This window comes from Phocoena sinus, chromosome 14, assembly GCF_008692025.1.
Source record: "Phocoena sinus isolate mPhoSin1 chromosome 14, mPhoSin1.pri, whole genome shotgun sequence".
In the NCBI taxonomy this organism is placed as follows: domain Eukaryota; kingdom Metazoa; phylum Chordata; class Mammalia; order Artiodactyla; family Phocoenidae; genus Phocoena; species Phocoena sinus.
This window is the reverse complement of record NC_045776.1, coordinates 64525698-64546403: the sequence shown is the minus strand read 5'-3', so window position 1 is coordinate 64546403 and position 20706 is coordinate 64525698. Positions and strand designations below refer to the sequence as shown.

Sequence of the window (20706 nt, the reverse complement as noted above, 5' to 3'; positions counted from 1 at the left end):
TCAATCCTAGAATATACAGAAAATACAGATTTACTCACTGTTACCACTGCAAAAAACAATTCTACCAGCTGGAATTCAGAATTTATACTTCTTTGCATTTAGCTTGAGAGTTTGAGGGTTTATGGTCAAAATAGTGTGTTCAAAAGATACTTGATTGCCCCCATTCCAACCCCATGTGGTTGTATGATTCATTTGAAATGGAGTTGTGTCCACTTCTTCCCATTGTGTTCCACTTTAGGGTCCCCCCACCCTGTTTGTTTAATTATTCATTGTGAACACGTAAAGCACTCCCGTGGTTCCACGCGTCACAACTGTATGAGATATGGTCAGAGAAGTGCCCCCCATACTCCTTACTCTGTCTCTACCCACTGCTTAGAGGTAAGCAGTCTAATTTAGTTTTTCTATGTTTCTTTTTGCATAAATGAGCAGATGTTTATTTTCTATTTCTGCTTTCTTACACAAAAGTTGACATAATTAGATATACTTTTGCACTTGGCTTTCTTCCACTTAACGTATTCTAGAAACCTCTTTACACCACTTTTTAGCAGTCTTTCTCATTCTGTTTAACATTTCATTGTGTGGATATATATAGTTTATTCAGCTACTAACCTATGTACAGGCGTTTAAGGTGTTTCCAGTATTTTGCAACTAAAAACAATGCTGCAATGAGTAACTTTATGCGTATGTATTTTTGTCTTATTGGAAGTGTGTCTTCAGGTCTAAATTCCTAGAAGTGGGATTGCTTGGGCAGGAGGTAAAGGCGTATGTAGCTTTGTTAGATGTCACCAGACTCCTTCCGTAAGGCTCTGTCAATCAAGCTGCATTCTCGCCAGCAACTTATGAGAGTGCCTGTTTCCTCACATCCTTCCCAAAGGAGTGTGTCTTACTTTTTCCTTTTGTGCCAGTCTGAGGTGAGAAGTGGTATCTCAATGTTGTTTACTTTGTATTTCTAATATGAGTTAGTCTGACTAATCACCTTCTTTCGTACATTTGTGTGAGTTGATTGTATGTGATTGTTCATTTTGCTCACTATTCTTTGTGTTTTTTGGTCTCTTTCCCCTTAATTTTTAAGAGTTCTTTGTGTATTAGGGATATTAGCCCTTTATCTGTGAGATATTGTAAGTATACTTACCCAGTTTCTCATGTGTGGATTTTATTTTTAAACTTTGCTTATTTTTTTTGGCCATGCAAAAATTTAAATTTTTTCTTAAGATTTTTATGTAGTCAAATTTTTCAATTTTTTGTTTTATCATTCAGGATTTTGAATGATAGAAAGCCTTGGAATTTATTTTTGATATGGTGTGAAATAGGGCTCATTCATCTTTTTTCCTTTGTGAATATACAGTTGACCTAGCACCATTTATTGAAAACTCCATTTTTTCTGTACTGCTTCTTTGGTCATAAATCAAGTGCCTATATATACAGTTTGGTTAATTAACGTGACAATATTGTATTATTCTAGTTATTGTGATAATTGCGTAGATTTTGATTTGGTGCTCTGATGTATGTTTAACTTTGCTATTACCCAAAGGCAAATTGTAAACAGAGAACTGTGACAATTCAGCCACTTTTTACAGGAGTATGTAGGGTGGTCTTCAGATGTAATTATTATGGAAGGAAAGAATATTTAACTTATGGAGGAAGGAAAATTAGTTCAAAGATAATTTTAACTTTTATTAACAATATAAAAAATAATTTGAAAATGTAAGAATATGCTAAGTTTATTTACTGCTTAGTAGACGAGGTACAAATTGACAGGAAGGGGGTGTAACTTGATTTACAATTTTTTTTTTGCATCATACTTGATAACCAGTTTCATTAAGAGATACTAGTCTTAAAGAATATGAACAGGGCTTCCCTGGTGGCACAGTGGTTGAGAGTCCGCCTGCCGATGCAGGGGACGCGGGTTCGTGCCCTGGTCTAGGAAGATCCCACATGCTGCGGAGCGGCTGGGCCCGTGAGCCATGGCCGCTGAGCCTGCGCGTCCAGAGCCTGTGCTCCGCAACAGGAGAGGCCACAACAGTGAGAGGCCTGCGTACCGCGCAAAAAAAAAAAAAAGAATATGAACAATCCTTAATGATTAATGCAATATCCCCCTTCCTTATTATGTGATCTAGATTTTTCATAATATGACAACCCTAAATTACCAAAGCTTAATTCTGACAATTCATTTAAAACATTAATCTTCTTTCTGCCTCTTTTTTAGTAAGACAGATTGACCTACCTAATGGTACTACTCCATATACAGTCACTGACATTTAGAACTGGGAGAGGCTTCAGATTTAGAGATGAGTTGTTTTTGAACCATTTTAATTTGTAGAAATGAATTCATTGTGATTATCCGAGGGTGATTATCTCAATGGGAAAAAACATAAGTTGGCTGGTTAACTTGTGGCTTCACCTTAGTGGGCAAAACTTTTGGTTATTTTATTTAAAAGCAAGGCTTTTTTTTCCCCCCCCGCAGACCTTTAACTCCTCTTTGTTCTCTCTCATTTCTAGGAGAAGTAAAATCAGATTTCTTCACTGTTTTTCTTAAGTAACAATTTTATACCCAATCCAGTTCTCCAGAGTGCTTGTTTTCTTTTTAAAAAGCTCACATTTTTAAAATCATCTTCATAAAACATAAATAAATATTACAAATGGTCTTTCTCGAGTAGTATGATCATTTAACCCTCACTCTAACCATAAAATTTCTAATTTTTTATTTGTATATTACTTAGGCTTTAAAAAACAACAACCCTCCTTTCAATTTTGGCTTAAATTAGACTACAAAAAAAATAGAGGTAAGAAAAATAAATTTCAGAATAACTTCTTTTAGACATTGGCTCCATCGTTGCATCACTTCAGAGCAGTGAAGATTCCTCCTGACCCTCAGTACTGCTTCTCTCTAGAAACTGCAAGGTGGCGTTTCCTGTGGCCTTACAGACCTTTCCTGAGATAGCACATGTGAGGTTACTATCCTAGAGTCACATCCTAGATGAGCGGTAGCAAGGAGGATGTCTGCACTTTCTCCCACCCCTCACTGAATCTGGCACGTGGGGGCACACAGTGGGCTTCCATAACATCTCTGAGTACATTATGATTTTCATATTTTAAAAAGAAGTGTGTGTGTGTGACTTCCCTGGAGGTCCAGTGGTTCAGACTCCGTGCTTCCAATGCAGGGGGCGCAGGTTTGATCACTGGGTGGGGAACTAAGATTCTGCGTGCTGTGCATGGTGTGGCCAAAATAAATAACTAAATAAAATAAAATTTAAAATGGCTTTATAAAAGAAAAAAAATGTATATACTAGGGTGAAGATTTAATAAAATTAATTTAAAAAAGAAGTGATCATTTATGAAGCAGTGAAGAAGTTCTGTTTCTGTAGCACAGAGTGATGTGCTGCTTGGTAACTGTCAGAAAGTCCTTGTAGAATTCTTGAACTCAGCGTAAAAGTCAAGGGCTTTGTTTAGTGTCAAAATGTTATTTAATCTTGCTTCATCTAATCAATTTGTTTTTATCTTCTGTTGCTTCTAGACCAAGAGCAGTGATGACCTGTTAGCTGGGATGGCTGGAGGGGTGACTGTGACTAATGGTGTCAAAGGGAAGAAAAGCACCTGCCCTTCCGCAGCACCGTCAGCATCCGCCCCTGCCATGAGCACCATGGAGAACAGACCCAAGAGTAGCACAGGTAGGCGCGCGCTCGGTGTGAGGGTTACACTGCCTTTGTGTTTGAGTAGGTGAGTGCACTGGTATTTAGGGAATTCCATCTAATCGTAGAAAATTTCAAACATGCACAAAAGTATCTGGTATTTCATCTCTGTGTACTCATCACCCTTATCACCTGATGGCCACTCTTAGCTCCTTGACACCCACCTTCCCGTATTTTGAAGCAAATTCCAGATGTCATCCACAAATATTTAATTATCTTTGAAAGACAAGGATTCTTTTAAAAATATATTCATAATACCATTATCAGTCCTTAAAATAATTAATAACCATTTCTCAAATCATAAATTATTCAGTAAATATTTAAATTTCTAACTGTCTTATAAATATTACATACATATATTTACTTATTTGTTTGGATCAGGATTTACCAGGATTCACTTAAGGTCCATATATAGTAATTGGTGAAGTGTCTCTTAAATCTTCATTTTAAATCTATGAGTTCATCCCACTTTTTTCTTGCAGTTTAATTTTTGTGGAAACTGGTTGTTTGATCTGTAGAGTTTCCCATGATCTTGATGTCCCCCCACCCTTGGGTCGTGCTGTGTGGCTTGCGGGATCTTAGTTCCCCGACCAGGGATTGAACCCAGGCCCTGGCAGTGAAATCACCGAGACCTAACCACTGGACCACTATGAAACTGCCTCCTGTGATCTGGATTTTTTTTTTTTAATTATTTATTTATTTTTGGCTGGGTTGGGTCTTTGCTGCTGCACGTGGGCTTTCTCTAATTGCAGCGAGCGTGGGCCATTCTTCATTGCAGAGCACGGGCTCTCGGCGTGCGGGCTTCAGTAGTTGTGGCACACGGGCTTAGTTGCTCTGCAGCATGTGGGATCTTCCTGGATCAGGGATCGAACCAGTGTCCCCTGCATTGGTAGGCAGATTCTTAACCACTGTGCCATCAGGGAAGTCCCGTGATCTGGATTTTGATGTCACGTTCCTATGATGTCCTTGATTTTATTCTTTTATTCTCTCTGTTTACTATAAATGTCATTGAATTTAGAGCCTTGATGGGACAGACTCAGGTTCCTTCCTCTTACCCCCGCCAATTCCTTCCTAGGTAATAGTTGTCTGTCCGTCAGGAGGCCCATTGTTTCTGGCCGTGTCCCGTTCCATGTTGTTAGCAGCCTCTGATGGTTGATGGCTAGATCCATTCATTCCAGTCCTACCATTCTTTCTTCCTTCATTAGCAGCAGTTTGTTTCTAGATCTCATTCTGTAGTCCAAGGAGTAATGTTATCATACTTTACTTCTTACACTTACAGAAAAAAACTTTGAAACTTCCTATAAACTTAAGGTCATATGTTTGTAATAAAGTGTGTGAAAGCAAATTGGTAGAAATTATAGCAGACCTTCTTTTTCTATCATTATTTAGGCTCTTGTCCCCTCTGGTGTGTATTGGATTTTTTCCTAGCCCAGGTTTGCCTACTGTCATCTCTCCTGCTGTGACCCTCTGTGGATTCTTCCGCCCACTCCAGGTCACGCCCCACTGTTAATTGTAATAGCAGTGCAATATGATCACCAGGAGGAAACATGGAAGTCCTTACTTTGCTTTAGAGGCGTTATTCCATTTTGTGCTCACTACAGCCCTGTGAAGTAGAGGCTATCATTAGTCTCATTTTAGAGATGGCAAGCTACACTTAGAAAGCTCAAGTATCTTGCTCAGGGCCATGCATTCATTTGCTCAGTGAATGCTTACGGGGTGCCCATTTTGTACCAGGCCTCAAAGCTGGTGATGGAGCAGAGACTGGACCTTAAGTCTTTCGCCCTCAAGCCTGGGGTCGTCACCACATTTAACACTCTAGCTTGTGTGGTAAGAAGGAAATTCAGTACTCTAATCCCACCAGTATCTCCTCCTGGTTCTAGCCTTTAGAATTCCCTGGGTGCACACCCGTGGTTCCCTGCTGACCAATGCCTCCTGCCCTCACAAGGCTGGAAATTATCACCTCCCCGGATCAGTTGCCCCATCTTTTCCCTCTTTTGGCCTCCATTTGCAGTTGTTCCTCCTAATCCTGTTACTTCTGCCTTTGAAATCTATTACAGATTTATTATCCCTTCTCTGCTCTTATGGAGATCTAGCTCTTGCTCCCCGAATGCAGGCCTTCCTTTAGTTTTACTGCTCTTCCTTCTTCCTGTTTTACCTCGCATCCTCTAGCTTAATTTCCATCAAAGTAGTCTTTCTCTGTGTTTCTTCCCCGCTCAAGAAAATTTATTGAACGTTTGTTGCTGCAACTCACCAAGTTCTCCCTGGCATTCAGGGCCCTATGGAAACCTTCCCCTGCTGCTTCCATCGACTGTAGGACCTTACTTTTCCTTCCTGTGTACGATGCTGCTTCCACTACCTCGTCCTCATCTGTCGTGTGGCCACCAGCATTCCCTACCCTGCTCTACACTTGATCCCTGGCAGAATTAGTGGTTCTCTTCCCACATCATCCTCCCTAGTGTAGACTTTTTTTTTTTTTTTTTTTGCGGTACACGGGCCTCTCACTGCTGTGGCTCTCCCGCTGCGGAGCACAGGCTCCGGATGCGCAGGCCCAGCGGCCACGGCTCACGGGCCCAGCCGCTCCACGGCACGCGGGATCCTCCCGGACCGGGGCACGAACCCGCGTCCCCTGCATCGGCAGGCGGACTCTCAACCACTGCGCCACCAGGGAAGCCCTCGTGTAGACCTGTTACTCCCCGTTACCTGGTTAGCCTGGTGCCTGCCACATAAAGAACCAGTTGGTGCTTTAAAAATATTCATTGGTCAGGTCTAGGACTTATTTTTCAAAGTAAAAAATAGTCTAATGATTTCCTTAAGTGTTTGTGGGTATTTAAACATACTCCTGTTCTTTTTATATTAAATACATGATCGTGTCAATTGTTTGCACAGGTTTAAAATTTTGGCAGTTAAGTAATGGTGTGCCTTGTGCAGCATATTTGACGAACGTGCTGTTATAACTTGGCAGTGATGCATCATCGTTTTCGAGCACTTAGGGAGGCAGAGTGGCATACTGCTTAGACTGCCTGCCTGTGTGTAAATCTTGGCTCATCCATGTATTACCTGTGGGATGTCAGCAGATTATTTAACATCTCTTTTTGGGTTTCTTTGTCTGTAAAACAGGATGATGATAATGAAGCTTGTGTAAATGTGTATGAAGTGTTAATATGTGTGTGTAGTAAGTATAAGTGCATGTTGTCCATTCTAATAATTCTTGTTATTGGTACTATTTTGTGGCATTTTATGGTGTGAAAAATTTTTTTGCATTTACTTTGATCATAGTTTTTGTGGTTATTGTAGGTAGCTTAGGTTTTTTGTTTGTCCACAGGCTGCCTCTCACTTCTGGTCATCTGTAATCTTCCTTCACTGTCTGTTTCTGCAGTTAGTTTGCTACCTGACTGGCTATCCCTAGAGTCACCTTCATCTGGCTTGCCCTAGATACTATGTCCCTGGCCACCTGTTGAAAGCCATGGTTTGGGATTCAAGTTCATGTGTATAGCTTTTTTTTAATGTGAAAGCTTTATTGAGATATAATTCACATTCCATAAAACTCACCCCTTTGCGGTATTCAACTCAGTAATAACTTCATTTAATTGATAATTAAAAGATGATTGATTTTCCAGTTTGGAGGAAACAACTTTACAGTAACCAGACTCTCAGGCAGAATTAGTGTAGGTCAGAATCACTGTGTGATTATGATTATAGATCCTTAGATTATATCTCATTCAACCGGGGGCATAACTATGTGCCTTACTTTTATTTATTTATTTATTTTCGGCTGCGTTGGGTCTTTGTTGCTGTGCGTATGCTTTCTCTAGTTACGGCGAGCAGGGGCTACTCTTTGTTTCAGTGCATGGGCTTCTCATTGTGGTGGCTTCTCTTGTTGCAGAGTATGGGCTCTAGGTGCATGGGCTTCAGTAGTTGTGGCTCATGGGCTCTAGAGCGCAGGCTCAGTAGTTGTGGTGCACAGGCTTAGTTGCTCTGCGGCATGTGGGATCTTCCCGGACCAGGGATCGAACCTGTGTCCCCTTCATTGGCAGGCTTATTCTTAACCACTGCGTCACCAGGGAAGTCCCACTATGTGCCTTTCTATTGCTAAGTTTTTGCCTTATATTCTTTGTCTTAAACATGTAGGCACGAGTTCTTCAACCAAGCGGAGCACTTTCACAGGTAATAAAGAATCCAGTTCTACTAGAGAAAGATTACGTGAACGTACCCGACTAAACCAGAGCAAAAAACTACCTTCTGCAGGTCAGGGGGCTAATGACATGGCGTTGGCTAAACGTTCCCGCAGTCGCACGGCTACGGAATGCGACATTCGTATGAGCAAGTCCAAATCGGACAATCAGATCAGTGACAAAGCTGCTCTGGAAGCCAAAGTGAAGGATCTTCTCACATTGGCAAAAACCAAAGACGTGGAGATTTTACATTTGAGAAACGAACTCCGAGACATGCGTGCTCAACTGGGCATTAACGAGGACCCTCCTGAGGGGGATGAGAAGTCCGAGAAGGAAGCCATCATTGTTCACCAGCCCACTGACGTCGAGTCCACTTTATTGCAGTTACAGGAACAGAATACTGCCATCCGTGAGGAGCTCAACCAGCTGAAAAATGAAAACAGAATGCTAAAGGACAGGTTGAACGCACTGGGCTTCTCCCTGGAGCAGAGGCTAGACCATTCTGAAAAACTGTTTGGCTATCAGTCCCTGAGCCCAGAGATCACCCCTGGTAACCAGAGCGATGGAGGGGGGACTCTGACTTCCTCGGTGGAGGGCTCTGCCCCTGGGTCAGTGGAGGATCTCCTGAGCCAGGATGAAAACACCCTCATGGACCATCAGCACAGTAACTCTATGGACAACCTGGACAGCGAGTGCAGCGAGGTGTACCAGCCCCTCACATCCAGCGATGACGCCCTGGACGCACCATCGTCCTCGGAGTCAGAAGGCATTCCGAGCATAGAGCGCTCTCGGAAGGGGAGCAGCGGGAACGCCAGCGAAGTGTCCGTCGCTTGTTTGACGGAACGCATACACCAGATGGAGGAGAACCAACACAGTACGAGTGAGGAACTTCAGGCGACTCTGCAAGAGCTCGCTGATCTACAGCAGATCACCCAGGAGCTGAACAGCGAAAACGAAAGGCTCGGAGAGGAGAAGGTGATTCTCATGGAGTCGTTATGTCAGCAAAGCGATAAGTTGGAACACTTCAGCCGACAGATCGAATATTTCCGCTCCCTTCTAGATGAGCATCACATTTCCTATGTCATAGACGAAGATGTAAAAAGTGGACGCTACATGGAACTGGAGCAACGCTACATGGATCTAGCTGAGAACACCCGTTTTGAACGGGAGCAGCTTCTTGGTGTCCAGCAGCATTTAAGCAATACTTTGAAGATGGCTGAGCAAGACAACAAGGAAGCTCAGGAGATGATCGGGGCACTCAAGGAGCGCAACCACCACATGGAGCGAATCGTTGAGTCTGAGCAGAAGGGCAAGGCAGCCTTGGCAGCCACGCTGGAGGAGTTCAAAGCCACAGTGGCCAGTGACCAGATCGAGATGAATCGCCTGAAGGCCCAGCTGGAGAACGAGAAGCAGAAAGTGGCGGAGCTGTATTCCATCCATAACTCCGGAGACAAGTCTGACATTCAGGATCTCCTGGAGAGTGTCAGGCTGGACAAAGAAAAAGCAGAGACTCTGGCCAGTAGCCTGCAGGAAGATCTGGCTCACACCCGGAATGATGCCAATCGATTGCAGGACACCATCGCAAAGGTACTGTTTAAGTATATAGAATGTTCTGGACCAGTGTTATGCGGCTGCAGTACATGGCATGCTTACTGAGAGCCAGCAGCCCTGGTGGTGTGTCATTAGCTTTTGTTAATCAGATGTTTTTTTAAGCTTCAGAATGGTTTTCTTGTATTGGGATGGAGTGAAAAGTATTCTTATAATAACGTCACTTCCACTCACTTGTACTTTGTTACCGTTTTCCTGCCTGTGAGAGGATGGGGCTGGAGTTACAACTAACTGAAGTTGTAACAGAAGTTGTCCCTAGTTCTGGGTATGCCCAGGGGAGTGTGTCATGCAGTTTTACGTCCTCCTCTGTAGTGTAGTTTGGCATAAGAAAAACAGAGAGCCAGTATTCCAGTCTGTGGGACCAGCAATGTCTGCCTCTTCTTGTCCTTTTGTGGTTGTAGTTTTTCAAGTAGAGTTCTGTTGTGATTTAAAATTACTTTCGGAGTGAGAAGGCTCCTATTTCTTAGAGGCCCATGGTTTGTTGCTGGTGGGGACCTTAGTGATCATTGGTCCAGCCCCCTTTTTTTTACACGCAGTGTGATAGTGAGGACTCAGTCAGAACTGCAGCCCAGGGTTGCTGGCAGTCGCCAGCCTCACGCGGTTGCTGATGTAGTGTTTATTATTATTTTTTTAAATAAATGTATTTATTTTTTTGGCTGCATTGGGTCTTTGTTGCTGTGCGCAGGCTTTCTCTTGCTGCGGCGAGCAGGGGCTCTCTTTGTTGCAGTGCGAAGGCTTCTTGTTGCGGTGGCTTCTCTTGTTGCGGAGCACAGGCTCTAAGCGTGCAGGCTTCAGTAGTTGTGGCACGTGAGCTCAGTACTTGTAGCCTGCGGGCTCTAGAGCGCAGGCTCAGTTGCTCTGCCACATGTGGGATCTTCCCAGACCAGGGATCAAACCCGTGTCCCCTGCATTGGCAGGTGGATTCTTAACCACTGCGCCACCGGGGAAGTCCCTGATGTAGTGTTTATTTGCATGACTTATCTAATTATCCTAGCTTACATTTTATTTCCTGTTTCAGTGCAAAAAATTTTTAAAGTAGGAAACAGTATATCTTTGCTCAAAATTTGAATAATATAAACCTTAATTTTTTAAGTGACAACTTTCATAGATACAGTTTAGGAGATGTGGTATTTGTCGGAGCGTGTATATTGGGGGCCACTATGAACTAACACTGACTATATTAGAGAACTTTTTTGTCTCCATTTTTAATTTGATTTTGAAGCTGTCACAAATCAGACATCATTTTTATGGGAAAGCATGTTAATCATTAATCAGATGCATGCCTTCAGTCCAAACTTTGGAGAAGGGAAAATTTCCTCATAAATAATGTAGTGAAGTTCAGTGAGATGCCAGTGTACTTTCAGTCAGTGATGTGGCAGCAGATCAGGCTTAAGCATACTGTGTGAAGTCCATGTTACTGGAGAGTGCCTTCCACCCAGTTATTACACGGGTCGTTCTTGCTCACGCAGAGCAGCTCACGCTCAGCTCCCTGCTGAGACAAGGTGTGCCTCTGTCCTAGGACTTATCTTAGAACAGCTCTTACTTTTCTGATCGGCACTATCAATTTTGCACAGGTAGAAGATGAATACAGAGCCTTCCAAGAAGAAGCTAAGAAGCAAATAGAAGATCTGAATATGACATTAGAAAAATTAAGAGCAGAGCTGGAAGAAAAAGAGACAGAAAGGAGTGACATGAAAGAAACGATCTTTGAACTTGAAGACGAAGTAGAACAGCACCGGGCGGTGAAGCTTCATGACAACCTCATCATCTCCGACTTAGAGAGTAAGTGAGGTCCCACCCGTCTTAACGTGTGGGAAGAGTTTGCGTTCTAAGTAGCAAAGTGATGGGGTGGGGGTGGGGGCGTGGCTCTGCCTGGGGGGCAGGGGTTCAAAGGCAGGAGCACAGTGGCCGGCAGATATGCGTGTGGGCAAGAGCTTCCCATGGCCATTGGCAGTCTTCCGGCTGCTATTTGGCTCCTAAAGGACTGTTGAGTGGAAGCATCTCTTTAAAACTGCTTAATTATGGAAAATCATTTAAGTGAGAAGCTAATGGGGTTGTTAACTTTCTAGATCTTAGGAAAAGCCATTTGTTGTCGATGTCTAGTGGTTGCAAGTATACTGAGACCAAAAAATATTTATCCTTTATAATCTTATGCCTGAGGCACAGGTTTTTGTTTATTTGTTTAGTATTCCTCCCTTTCACGGAGATTTTGTGATCAGGTACACTTGAAACTCAGATTCTGAGTTGCTTTGTTTGCTTTTTAAAAGATTCTAAAAAACTGTTTTTGTAAGTATTTCAGACTTTAAAAAAAGTTGCAAAAATAGTACAAAGCATTTCTGTGTGGAAAATTTGATGAGGAACAGAAATTTGCATGATCTTAAAATGTCTTCCCACAGACTGTTTATTATGTTACAAGTGAGGAAAAAGAAACAACCAGAAATTACACAGTGGAGCAATTGGGTAACACTGTGACCCGGTGATTGGGTGATCATGTAAGTGACAGAGGCACATGGATATCGCTAGGCTGTATTCTGGCTGAGGCATAGCTTCAGTTAATCATAAAGAAACATTAAACAGACAAAAAATGAGGAATGTTGTACTAAAAGCGCAGGATCGAATGGTGCTGTGTCCTCAAAAATGCCAGTGTCATAAAAGACAAAGGCTGAGGGAAAATTCCAGGCTGTAGGAGGCTGAGGAGGACAACCCATGCACTCCCTGTGCCTGCACTGGCTCCAGGGCTGTCGGGAGCTGCTGTAAAGGTGTGGTGATGGAACTGGAATGTGTGTGAGATTAGGTAAACGTATTGTGTCGGTACAAATTTATGAAGTTGATAACCCAGCTGTGTCTGTGTATTCTTGGGAACCACACACTGAATATTCAGGGGTGAAGGACTGTGATGTATATCCTTAAGGGTTCAGGAAAAAGGGACAATTAGAGGCAGACGGACAGGGATAGGAGGTAGCAAATGATAAAACCAATGGTAAACTATTAACAGTAGGCGAATCTGAGAAGGAGGTAAATGGGTGTTTGGTTCTTTGTGTTACTTCTTGCACCTTTTCGTAAGTTTGAAATTATTTCCAAATAATGCATTTGAGAAATTCTTATGTGTTCTTCCTCTAGATTCCTCAAATGTTAACAGATTTTAAGTTGTCATACACTTTAATGATGGCCTGGTGGGGACAGGGAGAATGGAGGTAACCTTTTTGGATGCCTTGGTTAAAGCTCTTAAAATTTCTGGTTCATGATGCTGCTCCTTTGAGCACTGACGGTTTACTATTTATTCCCTGACAGCGGATTGACAGGCAGATACAGCGTGTCAATACAGTAGCCAGAGCCCCTGGGCTGTGGATGGCAGAGGTGGGGTGGAGGGGAGGTTTGAACTATTGATATTTCCAGGTAAGAGACGGTCATTTGCAGGAGCCCTAAATGTGTCTGGTGGCAGTTCTGAGCGCTGGCTAGTTGACCCAGCATCTGTAGGTTGACCTCAGGGTCATTTGGAATATTCCAGGGTATCTGGATACTGAAGTAGTGGATTGTGGGATTGTATTTCTTACATAGTGATGAACTTTTTCATCTAAAGTTTAAAAAAACTTTTAGTTTAACATTTATATCTAGCCTGTATTTCATTGTCACTGAACTGAGAAAGTTATCTAATTTTACTTCCTAAATATAAGAGGTTCTAAAGTTTTTCAGATTAACTTGGGGGTTCAGCGTGTTTTCCATTTTGTACTGATAAGAATAGCCTTTTCCCTTGCAAACCCTTTGATTTGAATGTGGAAAGAGTGACACCTTGTGGTAATTGGGGTAATAGCTAGAAAACTGTTAGGTGATAAGGATTCCTGGGACAAAATTTTCCTTATCATTGCCAAAATAAAAGTTACATTGACATTGTATGAATTTTAACCATAAAATGGCTGAAAAGGGCTTCCCTGGTGGCGCAGTGGTTTAGAGTCTGCCTGCCGATGCAGGGGACGCGGGTTCGTGCCCTGGTCCGGGAAGATCCCACATGCCGCGGAGCAGCTGGGCCCGTGAGCCATGGCCGCTGAGCCTGCACGTCCGGAGCCTGTGCTCCGCAGCGGGAGAGACCACAACAGTGAGAGGCCCGCGTACCGAAAAAAAAAAAAAAAAAAAAGGCTGAAAAGCCTTAATAAATTTTTTTTTAGCCATGTAGTTTCTCTCCCCAGTTTTTTGAAATGAAAAGTTGAAATGTATAGAAATACTGTGAGAGTAGTGTGGTAGTTAGCACCTCCTGCCTGGATGTGACAGTGGGTAGCATTTTGCAGTGTTTGCCTTCTGTATGTGTGTGTTTAACTGAACCAGTTGGCAGTAAGCTGTGGACTTCATGATACTTAACTTCTAAATATTTCAGCATGCACCTTCTAAACATCCTCCTCGAAACCACAATGCCTTGATCACATCTAGTAAAATTAGTCGTAATTTCTTAGCATCATCTAATACCCCATGTGAAGATTTTCCCAGCTGTCCCCAAAATGTCCTTTATAGTTTTTTATAGGGACTGGGATCCAAACAAGTTTCATGCATTATAATTTGTTGTTACATCTCCGTAGTCTGATAGGAGTTAATTTTCTTCCTAGAGAATTCTAGCATTTGGGATTGATGCAAAGTTAGCACTTGGTATAAGGGACTCGGTGACAGGGAATGCTATTAATTGGGAAATTGAGATATTCTTCTGTGGATGAAACCATCACCATAGTCAATTTTAGAACTTTTTTATCACCCCCAAAAGAAATCCTGCACCCATTGGCAGTCACTCCTCATTTACCCCAAAGCGATTCTGACTTTGGTATTAATGGACAGGATTTTAAAACAGCTACTGTAACTGTACTCAGGGCGTAGAGGAAAACATGCTCATCATGACAAACAAATAGCAGATCTCCACAGAGAAATAAAAACTGTAAAAAAAAGAACCTAGTAGGTATTCTGGAACTAGAAAATTAAACAGCTAATATAACAAGTTACAGAGTCATTTAAACAACAAATTAGAGATACAGAAGAGCCAGTGAACTTGAAAACCAATCAGTAGACATTATCCAGAGAGAAGAAAGATTGGAAAAAAATTAGTAGAGTATCAGTGATATCTGTGGGACAGTATCACAGGTGTATCATGTAGTTGGGAGTCCAGGCGGCCTCCCGGAGAACATCAGTGCTGTACTGCGTAGACCTGGCCTGTGGTACTTCTCAACAGCATCTGAGCTGGAAAGATTTGATATAAAAAGTCACTCAGTAACTACTGTTAAGACTTCCAGTTCAAGATGATGACCTGAGATCATACATACTTCCTTTCCCTTCCAAAGTCCAAGGGACATGGCAGGAGAGATATAAAAATTACAATGAGCTTGAGCAAAGATAGAAAACAGGGGAAGGGTCCTATCAGTAGGTCAGCAATTTGGGGTAATTTCTGTAATACTTTATATAAAGCTGATGGAATTGGCTGTGGAGAAATCAATCAGAATAGAACATTCTGCCGTTTAGGAGAACACTAAAGCTCTGAGTAATAATGTTCCCAGCAGAGCCCTGGGGATGGGGGCACTGAAACCTCCACATCAGGGATCGTCACGCCCCAGGGCCAGCAGCGGTCTCAGGCCACAGTGTAAGGGATTGCTACACTGTACCGCCCCCTCCTCTGTCGGGGCTGTCTCTGGTGTTTGCCCCCAGGCTGCTGCTGCGCTCACCTCTAAGTAAGGTGGGAGTATGGTGCCAGGGACTCCCAGCACGACCTTCACACTGTGCCAGAAGTAACTGCAGCCTGCCCTGTTGTCTTAAAGAGAAGACCACCTAGAGGGAAAGGCAACTTGGCCTGGCAGTGAAACTGATACACACACACATACACCTGTTGCCTCAGCAGAAGCCGCCATTCCGTCTTGTACATCCAGAGGGCCCCACCCACCCTGCAGGCTCGTGTCATCAGCAGAGCCTTTAGCCGTTTGTTTTGTTGAGAAGCATGCAGGAGTCGCTGATCTAATCATTCTTTACAAGTAAGAAAGACCAGCCAGGACTTATTAGACACTTAACACCTTAGAAGAGCTTAAGGGAGAAGCAGCATAAAGAAGCAGCTCAACTGAATCCCCAGAAATAAAGGTAATAACTTGCCCAGCAAACCAAAGCTGACTGGTATTACGAGTAGTGACACCAGCGAGACCTCAGGTCTGGCTCAGTTGCGACCTTATCAACCACTTAGTGTCTGCATAGTAATGCTCTGTGCATGCTTGCAGTTAAGTCCTGCCCTTTTCCTGCCCTCTGTAGTTCCCAAGATTGGGGCTAGGGCCTGACATCCTGATACATGGAACATTAGCGACAGTGGTGAACAAGGGTGGCTTGAGATTAGAGAAGGAGCAGAAGGAAATAGAGGAAAGCTGTGTAATTCTGTGATGAGAAAAGCCTGGAAGGTAGAATACTTGGAAGGCTTAATGGAAAAAAGTCTCATATTTGACTATGTATAATTGAAATTTTCAGTTCAGCAAAGTGCCAGAAATAAATGACATTGAGAGAAATATTTATAATGCATGTCAAATATGTAAAGAGATTCTGTACATCAATAAGACTAGAATAACCCATTAGCTAAATCAAGTGTATGAATGGATAAGTCAGAAAAAGACACAAAAAGATGCTTGACTTTTAAAAAAGCAAAGAAACTCAAAACAAGATGCAGGTGTGAAAAATTGAAAAGATTGCTAAGGTGTAAGAGAGGAGAAAGGGTCCTCTCATATACTGCAGCTTTTTTGGAGTATTGATTATAATTTTTCAAGTACAACAGTAATTTAGCAATCCACTTCCAGAAACCTGCTCTTCAGAAACATTCTTACAAGTTTGCAAATGTATACATAGATGTGGATGCTTGCTGCAGAGTTGCTGGTTACCACAGAAACTTGGAAGCTACCTGTATTTTCAGAAGTCGAGATCTAGTTAATAACCCATGTGCCTAGCACATCCCTACTGTGGCTGCTCTTTCATCAGCCAAAATAAACAAGGCACGGAGAAATGTGTGCACAAAATAAGGCAAATCGCATAGAGGATGAGCTGAGTATATTACTTCTGTAATTAAAACCATAAAAGTTTTAAATACAACATTACACTGAAATTGTAGCCAGGCATAATGGTGTTCCCTAAGAAATACGGATTTCAGTGTATTCTGTACCATAAATGCTCTAACGTGGTGACTTCTCAAAAAATATTCTGTATTCTTGAGCTAGAACCTTCTAATGGATTGACTTGGATCCTGTTGATAGTTTCAAATGGTCCTTCACTTCTTCTACTTCTAGAAATGGGTCTTCAAGTAACATCTGAAAAACTGTAAAGACACTTACAGTGTTTATAACAAAAATTGGAACCCTTCTGGCTGTTCATTAATAGGAGGTTGCTGAGACAAATCATGATATATCCAGTTGATAGCCATTGATGGCCAGCCAATTGATGGCCATCTATCATGGCCATCAAAATGGTGCTGTAGGTCTGTATTTATTGATAAAGGTGTCCAGTATCTACTGCTTAATGGAAGGGCTTGTGAAGCAGTATAAATAGTATAATTTCATTTTTCTTTAAAAATAATACACACATATATGGAATCTGGAAAGGTATATGCCAAATGTAAATGCTAGGTAATCTTATTTTTGTCACCATTTTCTGTTTTCCAGACTTGTTACTGTGAGCGTGCATTACTTTTAGAATCAAGGGGTAAAAGTTATATTTACTTTTTTGGAGGGGGATAAAAATGAGTAAAATAAAAATTAAAAAACAGAGACAGAGACTTCCCTGACGGTCCAGTGGTTAAGACTCTGCTTCCACTGCAGGGGGCACGGGTTTGATCCCTGGTCGGGGAACTAAGATCCCGCATGCCACGTGGTGCGGCCAAAAAATTTTTAAAAAAGAAAAAAGACAAATAAAAATAGTAAATGGTTTATTTGAAACTCATGTGTGTCCTCTTCCTGCATCAGGAGTTCTGGTTTGGGAGTAAAGCTGTGGTCTGGTAGTTGGATACACCACCTGCCCTGTTCCCCTGCCCCTGAGGTGTGGAGCTTTAACTGATAGGTTCCTCTGGTCCTTTCCCTTCCTCTAAAAATTGCACCTGATGGCAGTTGGAGGTTCTTGACCAGATGCAGGAGTCTGACTTGAGTACTCGGGTATCTGTACCCTAAGGGTTTTCTGGGACTCAGAGGGCAGGAAAGGTTGGTGGAACTTTCATTACTTTACACCCCAAGGGTTGTAGGTAGATCCTGTGCCGTGGTAGCTGCCCAGTGACACCCTCAAGAGTGATTGACCTGTAACTGGAACCAGCATGGAGGCCTGGTTGATGGTTCTGGTTTTGTTGGTGATGATAGGTCTTGGTGGTGAAAAAGATTATGAACCCCATTATTAAATGGGCAGGGCAGTGTCCAGAATTGTTCAGAGCAAAGTTGGACTAATAACAATGAGAATAGAAATTTACCTGATTTCTAGAATAAAGATAACATTGTAAAATTGAGTTATAATTTTAAAAATGAGGTTATAGTAGTTCTTCTGTTCTTTGATAGAATTTAATGTTACATTTGAGTTGAAGACAATAGATGGCAGTGTCTCTCACACTTAAAGCTTTGAGGAAGGAAACTGCGTTTAGAGGCCCCAGAGTTGCAGGCTAAGCTGCCCTGTGTGACTGGTCACTGGGAGAGGCGGCCGTTTGCTAAGCCTCTTCACAGCGAGAACTGGAGCATAGACGTCTTTGTTTCCAGGGAGGAAAAGCTTGTTGTCACTTTTAATGCTTTTGTAAAGTTTAAATCAAATTCCCTGGAGACACTTGAAGTGCACTTTATTCGGTCTGAATATGTCCACTGGCTGCCAGCTTCCCTTCTGTTTAAAAGAAGACATGCCAACAATAAATACGTAGTGCTGAGGGTAAAAGAATGTCCTTTAAGAGTAGTGATCATGTGAATTCTGTGGCCATGAATGTAGAGGTTGGTGAGAAAAGGATAAGAAAAAAATAAATGAATGAAATTTGAGATTTTATGATCAGTCTAAGATGGCCATGTGGCTTAAAGTGTCACCTGGGAATCAAGGCACCAGATGTTAAAGTGGGCTGCAGCAAGATTTGCTGTCATCTGTCTCATGTAAGTTACCTAGATAGATCCTTTGTGACCAAAAGAAAAGACAAAGGATTTGCAGCAGAGGAGAAATTACACATTTTTTTGTTTGCTTGTTTTAATTATAAAATATTTTTTGTACATAAATATAGTGTAAATGAAAGGTGTAACCCCTAGTGTTTTCCACACTAGAAATATTTTAGCTTCTGTCCTTATTCCTTGTCTATGTCTGGTAATATCACCAAGACCCTGATTTCATCTACATGTAGGTCATACGGAGCCAAGTTCCCTGCTGGTTCCAGAGTCATCCTTTCCTCTGGAGGTTCGGGTCAGGGTATTGGACTCACTCACTCACCTGCTTGTCCACTTTGCCCTCAGCCAAATTGGGTGGCCCGTTTGCCCATTAAGTTTCCAGGTTAAATGAGGTCTGAAGCAGCTTGTATAGAGACAGACTTTTTTTTTTTTTGCGGTACATGGGCCTCTCCCTGTTGTGGCCTCTCCCGTTGCGGAGCACAGGCTCCGGACGCGCAGGCTCAGCGGCCATGGCTCACCGGCCCAGCTGCTCCGAGGCATGTGGGATCTTCCTGGACCGGGGCACGAACCCGTGTCCCCTGCATCGGCAGGCGGACTCTCAACCACTGCGCCACCAGGGAAGCCCGAGACAGACTTTTAAAGTTTAATCCTTTGCATATGAAAACATCCTATTTTCTGTCTCTAAAAGGGTAGGAACTGTACCTTTTTTCCTTTCCCTTATATCTCATGCACCGTGTAAATAAGTCTGATACAGAGTAGGTACTTATGAGCAGTTTGTTGAATTACTGAGTAAAAGTAATTAATTAACTTTTTATTTCATAGGCTCTAACTTTTTGGAATAATTTTGGGCTGATGAATGGGAGGAAATTGACTACTAGCTACCAAAAATGGCCATTTTTTTCCACCCATGTTTTATCTCATTTTTTAATTAAAAATTTTTTTTAATCTTTTTAAAATTTATGTATTATTATTTTTTTTGGCTGCACTGGGTCTTGGTCGTTGCGTGCGGGCTTTCTCTAGCTGCAGTGAGTGGGGGCTGCTCTTCATCGTAGTGTGCGGGCTTCTCATTGCGGTGGCTTCTCTTGTTGCAGAGCACGGGCTCTAGGCGCATGGGCTTCAGTAGCTGCAGCACGCGGGCTCAGTAGTTGTGGCTCGTGGGCTCTAGAGCACAGGCTCAGTAGTTGTGGCACAGGGGCTTAGTTGCTCCGCGGCATGTGGGATCTTCCTGGACCAGGGCTCAAACCCGTGTCCCCTGCATTGGCAGGCGAATTCTTAACCACTGTGCCACCAGGGAAGTCCTCGTTTATTTATTTTTTAATTTTACTTATTATTTATTTTATTTTTGGCTGCTTTTGGGTCTTCTTTGCTGCACGCGAGCTCTCAAGTTGCAGCGAGCAGAGGCTACTCTTCATTGCAGTGCTCAGGCTTCTCATCGTGGTGGCTTCTCTTGTTGCGGAGCACGGGCTCTAGGCTCGCGGGCTCCCGTAGTTGCAGCACTCGGGCTCAGTAGCTGTGAGTCATGGGCTCTAGAGCGCAGGCTCAGTAATTGTGGCACACGGGCTTAGTTGCTCCGCGCATGTGGGATCTTCCTGGACCAGGGATCGAACCTGTGTCCCCAGCATTGGCAGGCGGATTCTTAACCACTGCACCACCAAGGAAGCCCCTCATTTATTTTTTTATTCAGCTTTAGAAAACATCATTATTATGTATTTATAGTAATCATTACACATATAATTGTTATAAATATTCTAGACTTTATATTGTTACTGAAGTGAATTCATGCCTTTTAAAAATGTCAGAACACAAATGTATCAACATTGAATTAAGGTTTCAGAGGTTTCAGCAGAGCAGATTCCTCGTGGAATTCGGAGAAGGAAGACGTGGACCAGTCTCAGAAAAAGCATCAGCCTGCTCATACTTCAGGGTCTTGATTGGAAGCTAACAGCCTAAGAGGTGTTTTGGGTACATGTTGTTGCACACAGGTGTTGGCTGTGTCTGGGTTCCCTCTGCTACGTGTAAGGAGTAGGGGGAATGTTTACTCAGAAACACCCGTGTCCATGGTTTGACATCCCTGACAATAAACAGTTAAGTTCTGGCAATGGAATATTGAAACACTTGATGCTAGGTAGTGAC

At 42.6% G+C, this 20706-nt stretch overlaps 1 protein-coding gene across 6 annotated transcripts in view; it reads left to right on the top strand.

Moving 5' to 3' along the window:
• The window catches only part of SPECC1L (sperm antigen with calponin homology and coiled-coil domains 1 like), a 123464-nt gene that overhangs the window by 36860 nt on the left and 65898 nt on the right, over positions 1-20706 (top strand). For 4 of the 6 annotated variants that reach the window (XM_032602645.1, XM_032602648.1, XM_032602644.1 and 1 more), the window contains 3 exons: positions 3515-3668; positions 7818-9448; positions 11044-11251. In XM_032602645.1, coding sequence (XP_032458536.1) covers positions 3515-3668; positions 7818-9448; positions 11044-11251 — 1993 coding nt within the window. The remainder of the gene's footprint in view (positions 1-3514; positions 3669-7817; positions 9449-11043; positions 11252-20706) is intronic. The other 2 variants (XM_032602650.1, XM_032602649.1) reach the window with 1 other exon arrangement.